This window comes from Myotis daubentonii, chromosome X (genome assembly GCF_963259705.1).
Source record: "Myotis daubentonii chromosome X, mMyoDau2.1, whole genome shotgun sequence".
Classification (NCBI taxonomy): Eukaryota; Metazoa; Chordata; class Mammalia; order Chiroptera; family Vespertilionidae; genus Myotis; species Myotis daubentonii.
In genome coordinates, this window is record NC_081861.1 from 7279560 (window position 1) to 7290129 (window position 10570).

The 10570-nt window shown below is 47.8% G+C and overlaps 1 protein-coding gene across 12 annotated transcripts in view; it reads right to left on the reverse strand.

The window, feature by feature from the left end:
* The window catches only part of KDM5C (lysine demethylase 5C), a 32222-nt gene extending 25603 nt beyond the window's left edge, over positions 1-6619 (reverse strand). For 7 of the 12 annotated variants that reach the window (XM_059679150.1, XM_059679148.1, XM_059679147.1 and 4 more), the window contains exons 1-2: positions 5948-6618; positions 2056-2133 (exon numbers count right to left, since the gene is read on the reverse strand). In XM_059679150.1, the coding sequence (XP_059535133.1) occupies positions 2056-2133; positions 5948-6097 (228 nt within the window). In that variant the 5' untranslated portion in view covers positions 6098-6618. Of the gene's footprint in view, positions 1-2055; positions 2134-5947 lie in introns of all 12 variants that reach the window. The other 5 variants (XM_059679152.1, XM_059679151.1, XM_059679155.1 and 2 more) reach the window with 2 other exon arrangements.
* Between the last annotated feature and the right edge of the window lie 3951 nt (positions 6620-10570).

A 10570-nucleotide genomic window follows, 5' to 3' on the forward strand; every position in this document is an offset into this window, starting at 1 on the left:
TGAATAGGAGTTTGTTGTTGTTGTTGTTAATCCTCACTTGAGGATACTTTAGGGAGAGTGGAAGAGAGAGGGAAAGACAGAGAGAAACATCAATATGAGAGAAGCACATCAATTGGTTGCTTCCTGCACGCACCCCAACAAGGGCTTGGGCCAGGAAGGGGCCTGCAAGCAAGTTATGTGCCCTTGACCGGAATCAAACCCGGGACCCTTTGGTCTGCAGGCCAACGCTCTATCCACTGAGCCAAACTGGCGAGGGCAGGAGTTCACTTTTTAAAAAAATATATATTTTATTGATTTTTTACAGAGAGGAAGGGAGAGGGATAGAGAGTTAGAAACATCGACGAGAGAGAAACATTGATTCAGCTGCCTCCTGCACACCCCCTACTGGGGATATGCTCGCAACCAAGGTACATGCCCTTGACCTGAATCAAACCTGGGATCCTTCAGTCCGCAGGCTGATGCTCTATCCACTGAGCCAAACCGGTTACGGCAGGGGTTCACTTTTTGAATAATAAGAATTATATGTCACGGGGGAAGGGGGCATCAGGATTTTAGAGATTCTTAGGTGGGGCATGGCCAAAAAAAAGGTTGGGAACCACTGCTCTAATATGTAATGTGATAAACCCCGCTACATCAGCAATCATATTGCAATATATAAATGTATCAAAGCAATACGCTGTATGTTAAACTTACACAATGCTACAAATGTCAAATTTACTAAAAGAGATCTAAATGTCAAATAACAAGTTTCAGCTTTTTCCCTGCTACTGATTTGCTGAACAGCCTTGAGCAAATCAATTTTACTCTCTGGATCCCCATTTTCTAATTACAAAAGGGGAATAAGTGCCCAGTCCACTCACCCCAGAAGGATGGACTTACGAGAGGAACAATGAGGCCCTCTGGAAACTCCAGAATTTCATCTAAGCTCCAGGCACGTTCAGAGAATGAAGGTTCCAAAAGAGCAACTCACATTTTTGTATGCACCATGAAACTTGTCCCATGGTAGCTTAAGGGTGAGAGTGCACGCCAGAGACAGAATGGCCTAAAGAACTGAGAGATGCCCGGCCAGCATGGCTCAGTGGTTGAGCATCAACCTATGAACCAGGAGGTCACAGTTTGACTCCTGGTCAGGGCACATGCCCGAGTTGCGGGCTCAGTCCCCAGAGGGAGGCGTGCAGGAGGCAGCCAATCGATGTGTCTCTCTCATCGATATTTCTATCTATCGCTCTCTCTCAAATCAATAAAAATATATTTTTAAAAAAATGTTATCTGGGCCAAAATGTCAATAGAGCCAAGGTTGAGGAACCATGGTCTAGAAAACAATGGTCTAGGTCATGGGTATTCAGTTGGGTCTAATATCCCCCCAGGACATTAGTAAGGCCTGTGGATATACAACTGTTATTTTTGGAGGGGCGGTAGCATATTTCTCACCTCCATCCTCCATGGGAAACTCCAGGATCTTACCTGGAACTGGCTTCAGGACAACTATTCTCATTTATCCTTGGACAGTCTGAAGCCCTTAGGGGAAACCTCACCTACCATGCAAAGGGCCTGGACTTCCTGTACAGAGCAAAAGGCTGAGGGAAAAGACTACCTGTCTGACCCACTGCCCCAATCTGTAACCATTCTAGCCTCCACACAGACAGGTTTTTGTGTTGTTCCCACCCATCGCCTCATCAAGCACCATGGAAGGAAAGCAGGAAGCACAGGGCTGTGAATGAATTGGCCAAGCAAGAAAGGGTCTCAGTCAGCCCCCACACTTCCCTTTTGTTGAGCCAGGTAGGGTCGGGGATTGGCAGGGGAACTTCAGAAGTAGCAAACCCTTATGAGAAAGGGATATCCCCAGCCTTTGGGCCACCAGATCAGAAGTGCTCAGTGCCCATGTTCTTGATTATATTCCAAGCCCTAAAGCTTCCTCCATGCAACTTCCCAGGAGAGAAAATAAAGACCTAGTCAGTAATGTATCTTAGCCAGAGAAGGTATGAGGGAAGTGGGGCAGAGCTCAGGTAGCCCTTCTGCCAACCCCACCACCCCACCGGCTGTTAGTCTTCTTACCTCTAGTTCATTCAGCCTCTGGATTCGGGGAGTAAATCTGAAGTTGTCCACTTCTACAGCAAAGGGTGGCTGCCAGTCCTGAGCGGGCACAGAGGGGAAAGGGAGTTGGGTTATTCCAGCAAGACCAGAGGGCACCGAAAGCAGCTCAACACCCCATTTGCACCTTCCCAGACCTTTTAACCTGCAAACACCCAACCCACTACACCACACACAGAAGTCACAGCAGGGCCTTAGCAGCCCCTAAAGTTCACACCCAGTGCCCCATGCACAGGCCCTGGGAAACTTCTCCCAGTCCCTCCCAACAGTATAGTGTGCTAGGATTTCAAGAAAGTGAGAGATGGAGCCCCAGTTGACCCCAAACTGTCCCTATACCCACATTAACCCTTCACCCCCTAGGCATGTGTTGTAGGCCACTCAGTTCAAAAGTACTGGAAAGCACACAGGATTTGGAGTCAGAAGACCTAGGTTCACGTTCTAGCTCCACTACTTACCAGCTATAGGATTTTACTTGTCTGTACATGTTTTCCCATCTGTAAGGCAGGAATATGAACTCTTGCCCTAGCTTCCTCACAAGACCAAAATGGCAAATTAAAGTGGTTTTCAAATGAAAATGTTCTTCAAAGATGCCATCATGAAGATCTGACATCTAAGGCTGACGTCGCCACCCAGTATACATGCAGGGTAGATCGGCTCTGATTCGGGCAGGATTTAAAGGTCTGGGCCTTAATGTCTGTTTTCTCAGTTTAAAGGGCCCAAGACAGGCACTGCAAGGAACAGGGAGCAAGAATGTGCATCACTCACCTAGAAGGTTCCTTGGGTCCTCTATCAAACACCTGCCTGGTGCAGGAAGAGGCAGGGGAGGAAGCCCGGGGGTGAGAGAGGGTGTAAGTGCAGGGATACCCAACTATGGTGGCTGAGTGTGGGAGGAGAAGGGAAGTCAGAGAAAGATAATAAAAGTGGGGAAGGCTCTGCCCTGCCAAGTTGGAGCTTGTTGTGTCCTGCCCAAAAAGTGGCTGTGGAGAACCCTCTCCCCAATGCCCTCCCATACAGTCCTCTCCTCCCCGAAGCCCTGGCTCCTGCTGGGGTGATAAAAAGAACCCAGAGGAGCCTAGACCAATGCCCTCATTTTAGGAATGGCAAAGAACTGTGATTTCTCCAAAATCACGTGCTGGGTTAGTGGTAGACGCAAGACTAGAATCCACGTCTTCTGACTGCCAGTCCAAGGACCTTTGCACTCCACCAGACTACCACTGTTCGTATACACATGCCTACATATGGAAGTCGGGAGAGGGACAGTAAAGAAAAGAAAAGACTGTTGGCCTCTTTTGCACACATACTTTTAGAGAAGGGGCCAGGGGCCTCATACTTGCACCCACGCATATACGCCCCCCCCTCCCCCAACTCCAAGCAGGTAGCAAACACCTGGGGCTCAGTAAAGCAGGGGCAAAAATAAAAAAAAAAATTAAAAAATTAAAAAGAGGCTAAAATGTTATGGCTCAAGCCCAAATAAACTCCCATGCCCTCTTGCCTCCCATTAGCAGGGCATTCTCCTCCACATAGGTAACCCAGGCTCAAACCCCACACTCCAGGCACCCTTCTTTCCTGCTGAATTGAGTTCTAGATAAGAAAAAGCACCATCAAGCAAACTGACAGGAAATGGCAGAACCGAAATTCTAGAGCAGGAGCTGTGGGCGCAACAGATAGCGGGGGGAGGTCCAGCAAACCTCTCTGACTGGCTCTTCCTGGGACCTATGAGCTCCCTCACTCTGCCTTCAGTCCCACACTCCCGTATGCCAAACACCCAGTATGTCAGGATTCTCGGGATGGTGCTGAAAAGGTTGGCTCCCGGATGCAGTAAGCAATGTCCTTTCAAGCTCCCCTGGGTCTACTCCAGGGTACCAACACTCTCCTCCAACCCATCTTCCCCCAAAGTAATGGTTACCTGTCAAGCAATTCAGAACCCAAATCACCCTTCCTCAGGCAAATGTCCACTTCCAAGCGCCCACCCGTACACAGGTTCCCACCCTGGGCCCAAGCTCCACTTGGGCGAGTGCTTCAAATTCCAGCCAGAAGGCTTGGCTGCCTAAAGATGGCCTAGGAGCAGCCCTAGAGGAAGGAAAAACCCCCAAAACCAAAACAAAAAAACACATGAACAAAACCAGAGTCAGGTCTCCTGAATTGGGGAGAAGCACACTACTGAGGTACAGGAGAGAAGCATAACAAAGAACAACCCCCCATGCCACCCCCACACACACTAGGGACATGTCACTTTCCCCCTTCCTAGTCACCCCCTGCCTCCCTCCCCCCAAGGAAGGGTAACAACACCTGTACAAGGCCCGGCTGCCCAGATAAATCCAAGACAGAAAAATGGAAATTCAGGCCTCAACTACCCGCTACGTCAGACATTGCCTCGTTGAGGCTGCCCAACACTCCTGCTTCTCCTTTCTGGTAGCCTTCCTGACCTTTCCCTCCTCATGGCCACTCCCTCACCATGGCCAAGGATACCTCAGAGATCTGTGGCCAGGCTCCAACAAGGAAGAAATTCGTTTACCCAACACCTCCCAGAGGATCCATTTGAAACCAGCCTAGATCTGTGGCAGAGCACCAGAAAACACCGAGTTGAATAAGAAGGCCTGTGGTGCCCTCCTCAGGTGGCAGTGCGACTTCCCAACCCGTTTCGGCCAGAGACACCCACTCAAAAACACCCTAGTCCAGATAAACTGAATTCCTGCCCTTAGAATCCCAAGGGGTGACTGAACACACACATCATCATTTCTCCTCCATGCCAGACTAGCCCGGCCCTTGGGGGACTTCTCCTGGCCTGAAGCCAGGCCTGGGAGCAAAGATATGCCCTTTGTCGCTGACCTCTGGGAATCAAGTGTTCCAAAGGAGGCAGGCTTCCACAGTTCCATTCTGTGTGGGAGTCCAAGAATACCCTATCCTCTGGGACCTCCTACATCCTGGGACACAGCAGAGTAGAAATCCTCTGAGAAGGACTCATACCCCACCCCCAAGCCGACTGGTCCAAACCTCTCCATAGAAGTCAAGTCTGGGGAGGGGTGATGTGCAGGGAAGGCCCGGATGGTGCTGTCAACTAGGAAAAGGAGACAATTCCCTGAACCCACCTCAGGGGAACCAGATAAAACATCCCCCATGAGACTGATTCCCAACTGGGCTACCAGGCTGGGATATGATCATAGATGGATTTGCCTGGCAGGGTGTGAGTAAATATGAGTCAACTCACATAGGAGCAAACCAATGACTACATCAAACACCTTTGCAGGCACAATAATTACCACTTATGTAGTGCCTACTACACATCGACGCTATCTAGTTTAATTGAATTTCTGAAATAACTACTCATAAGGCTCCTTTCACAGACTTGGGGAGATTGTGTTACTTGTCCAAGGTCACACAGCTGGGAAGCTGCGGAGTGGGGTTTTGAACTTCGGCCTGTCTCCTTTCAGACCTGTGATCTTCCCACTACGACACACCGCCTGCCTTAAGAGAAGTGATGACAGTAGATGGCAGAAAGGCCTTATTTAGAGCAGCCTTGACCTGGGTGGTCCGGGGTAACTCAGAGATGTGCGTGCGCCTCCCTGTGAACTCTCCCCGGCCGCCTAGGCATCGCTGTCTGGACCCTTACCCGGGTGATTCTGAAAGGCGAGATGGGAGTGGGTGTGGGTTTCTGAGCCCAGATCACTTGGGGGCCTCACATCACGAGGACTCCTGGCCCCAGCATCCTTCCTCCGACCCGCGCCGCATCCACAACGGTCCCAGCCATCCCATTTCTCCCCATCTCCGGCTGCCCTGCGCCCAAGACTCCCCCGCTGGCTACCCTAGTTTCTCATCCCCGACCACACAGCCGGGGACCACCGACTCCGAGCCTTACCGCGGGTGGGCGGATCTTGCAAATGCCGGACTTCTCGGCGATGGGCCTGATTTTCGCGATGTAGCCAAGAGGGTCTCGGAACTCGGCCCAGCTAGGTTCGAACACCGGGCACTCCGGCGGCGGGAGGAAGTCGTCAGACCCCGGCTCCATGGTGGACCCTAGGACTGGAGGGCTCGGGCAGCCCTTAAGGACTCATGGCGGATGCCGCTGTATGAAACCGAGGCACTGCTCGGAGACTAGGCCCTAAGCGGGGCAGCCGCCGCCCGCCGGGGGCCAAGGGGGCGTGTTGAGTGCCGCGCTCTGAAAGGCAAAGGCTGGCCCTCCTGCTGCCGCCTCTCAGTCCTGCTCCGTTCCTTCCAAACTCTGCTGCTGCCTCCCAACTTCCGCAGCCTTCACCACCACAGTTACCTCCCAACCGCCGCGGCCTTCACCGCTGCCGCCGCCATCTTGGTTTGTCAGCGTCCTCCCCCTTCCCACACCACAACAAACCGAATCCCTCCGCGGGGTGTTCCTCCGACCCTCGTATAGCTGGTATGAGGCTGAGCCCTAGGAAGCCTTCAGCCCGTGAGGACCAAGCAGAATCGGCAGGCGTGCGTTCCCTATTTGGAAGCGGGAACTCAAAAGTAGCTACCAGCCTGGGGTCAAATAGTTCTTCTCAGCGGCGGAGGAGCAAAATTGTAATTAACATGCCGGGTCCTTTTTCCGGATGGACCAGCGGTGCACGTTTAAAGGCCAGTGGTGCGCATGCGCGTTATGAAGACAGACCGGAAGAGGAGCAGGGGTTGGTGGGCGGTAGGCTGAAACTAACACCCCCTCCTTCTATGACCTCAGTCCGGGAGGGAGCCCCGCCCCAACATTCTATCTTCCTTGGTCTTTACGTCGTGAGCCATAGCAAGCGACCTCTTTTGCTAGCCTGCAGTTTGGGGCGAGATGTAAGGAGCTCCCAGTTCTAGGTACTGATACCTAGAGCTTTGAAGGAAGGAAGGCAGAAGGCTGCTCACTCCCCAGGGGTTATGGATTTTTAGAATCCTGGGACCCAATGAAAGGAAGGAAATATTTCATCCAAGGTTATGCATAGAGTCGTCTCTAAGATGGGGCTTCCATTCTTACCCCCAGAGTCATTGTCAGCATTTTAATGAACACTTTCCACTGTTCTGTATGCTCTTTTATTGTGTGCACATTTGTGGTATGTACTCCTACAAAATAAGCCTGTTTATATTTTGACTACTGGATATTTAGCAACAGCATATTTATCCCCCATCAGCCCCTCTCATATGAAACACTGTGCATTTGTGAGCCTACAGTGTACTTACCAAACATCCGTGTTCATGGATTGTATTTATGGTGTATAGCCCCTGTCATATGAGTCCCTAGTGTGTGTACATCTACTTCTATTGTGTACATGTTCATTGAGCAGTTTCTGAATAGGTTTATTGTAACTACTTCAAATGAGTGCTTTGCCCATACGTTAGGCATCTACTGATCTACTGCATTTGAGGATCGTCTTTTTATTCAACAGTTGTGGGCCTGCTGCATACAGTTTGAACATCTGCTGTGCACATATCAGAGTATTTGTATACATGCTAATTAAGTGCTTATTTTTTCCCCCCAATCAGACTCAATTCCTTAAGGCATGGACAATGTTGCCTTATACATTCTTAACACTTGGCATGGTAAGCAATAAATTAATGTTGAGTAAACGAAAGAAAAATGAATATATATTTTTGAGCAGTTGTATAAACTCTTTGCAAACATTTTGTGTATACTGTATTAAGCATCTGCTATACAGTTGAATATGTTTGAAGGGGGTAGGAAGTGTCATTCCTTCATTAAGTTAATTGTTCATAATCACATACCATGTCCCAGTTATGCACATCATTCTGCCTGCTTCAGGACTGGACTCAGAACAGTAGATCTGCAGGAGTAGGGCACACTGGTAGGAGCTCCACTCTGGGGTCAGACAGGGCCAACTTCTAGTCCCACCAGCTCTCTGCCATTTTCTAATTATGTGACCTCGGGCAAGTCCGAACTTGTGAAACAAATGAGGATTATAATACCTACCTTTCAGAACTATTGTACAGTATCTGGCACATAGAAGGCCCTTGGTATGTGTTGACTGTTATTTTTATTTCTGAAAGTCAACAACCAATATGTCAAATCTCATTAAGAATCTCTTTTTTTCCAAGCATTGTGCCTAGTGATTTCATATATTTATCACCTAAATCCTTATATTACCTTGAATGTTTGGAATCTTTATCCTCACTTGGCTTGTGAAGAAACTTGTCCCAAGTAATACAAATAGAAAGTGACATATTCCTAGTTTTCTAGGTGTCAAGAGGAACCTCAGCCCCTTTCTTCCAGAAATACAGGTGAATGACCCAAATGGACAACTGTCTGGATGAGAAATAGAAAGCTAGGGAAAATGATGCTAACAACAGCAAAATCACTAGCCTCTCATATGTGTATGCATCGAACAGCCCACATAGCTCTTTCATACCAATTATCTCCCTTAATATTTGCAACAGTTTTGGGGAAGATCTAAGTCAATTTATCCATTTTGTAGATGAGGAATCATATTCCAGAAAGATTGAACCCCCTAGGAGAGAGGGTCTGTGATTAGAAGGATTGGTGGGGCTCTCGACCACACTCACCCTACCCATGTTTTCGGAATGAACTGGATGAGTGTGATGTTGTGCCTCACTTTTTTGATTTGTAAAATAAGGTCGCTTCCAGTTCTGAAGTAGGTGTCAGCTGTGAGTTCTGACTCTAAAAAGAGTTCTGGAATCCATCCCCTGCCGCCATGTCATTTTCTAATCTACTCCTGTGAGAGCCATTTACTATCTCTAGCCTATATTAAAAGAGCCTCCTCAAGCTTATCAAGGCATCTGTGTGGATATATATATATATATATATATATATATATATATATATATATATTATATTCTCTCTATATATATATGTATATAAAATGTGCTTAATACATACATATAGCAATAAAAATATATATTTAAAATGACAATTCTAAATGAATTATAATAGTAGTAGGTTATAACTCATTGAATAAAATAAAAATCCATAACTCCACACATATAAATAAATCAAATGAGGGAAAAGGGAAAGCTCTTTTCTTAAAGGAATGATGGAGTTAGAAAATCGTCAATAGATGCTCAAACTTTTTTCAAATAAAAAAGCAAACTCTTAAAGCGGCTATAACACCTAGTGCCCAAATATTGGTTCCTAAGTGCCATTCTTAATCCAAAGAACCAGGACTTCTTGGAAAAAATGCCTGATGCCAGGGTTGGAGCAGGAAAAGTACAAGACGGGCCTGGAACATCTTGTGGTGCCAGAAAACAGCAAGTGTTCGAGGAAAGATGAGGATCTGCCAAAAGGACACAGGCGCCAGCTTGGAGCACCTCTGGATGGCCAAACCTGGGATATATGAGCATCAAAATAAAGAATGGCATTAATGGGTTATATATAACCCATTGAGTAAAATAGGCAACCACGAGTCCATGAGGATATAAATAAATCAATGTAGGAGAGGAGAGAGCTCTCCGTTATAGTGGAAAGCCAACTAATACAAGTAAAAAGAATGATGGTATTTGAAAATCACTATTTGGCTACCTGGAGAATCATCCGTAAATGCTAAAACTGGTGGGTGAAAGTTTGAGGAGTAATAGGATATTTACATAGTTTCAATACATCTCTCCACAAGATGCTCATCAATTACAAAGGGGAAAATGGTGACTTGGAGACACTATGTGGCCCAATGTATCACCTTACTTTAGCTCCTACTGAGGCCCAGGTGAGAAAACCTGTGGCAACAGAGGAATGAAGATACATGGACTGCCCACCTCTGTGCCGTCATCCCCGAGCTGCCCTCTCCTGTTTCTTTTTTTTTTTTTTTTAATATATTTTATTGATTTTTTACAGAGAGGAAGGGAGAGGGATAGAGAGTTAGAAACATTGATGAGAGAGAAACATCGACCAGCCGCCTCCCGCACACCCCCTACTGGGGATGTGCCCGCAACCAAGGTACATGCCCTTGACCGGAATTGAACCTGGGACCCTTCAGTCCACAGGCCGACGCTCTATCCACCGAGCCAAACCGGTTTTGGCTCCTGTTTCTTTCTCATTATTTCACCGATACATTGCAGACTCCCACACTTCCTTTTCATATGCTGCTCCCTCTGACAAATGCCCTTCTTTCCCAGGCCAATTCCTACTCATCCTTCAAAATTCAGTGAAAGGGGCAGTTCTAGAAACACTTCCCTGACCCACTCTACCCCACCCCAAGTTGGGTTTGCCCCTTCTTTGTGCCCCCAGGCATGCTATGCTTACTTCTGGGCCCGTATTTATTATATTGTATTGACATAGCCCCACCGGGCTGTCGACTCCTCAAGGTCTTGTCCGGCCCTGTCCCATATGGTAGTCACTATCCACATGTGGCTATTTAAATTTAAATGTAAAAATTTGATTCCTCAGTGGTACTAGCCACATTTTAAGTAGCCACATGTGGCTAGGTGTTACAGTTAAAGGGCATTTCCACCATCACAGAAAGACCTATTGGACAGCACCGGTCTAGGACAATGGTAAGAACTCTGTGAGATTCTAGGACCTTTG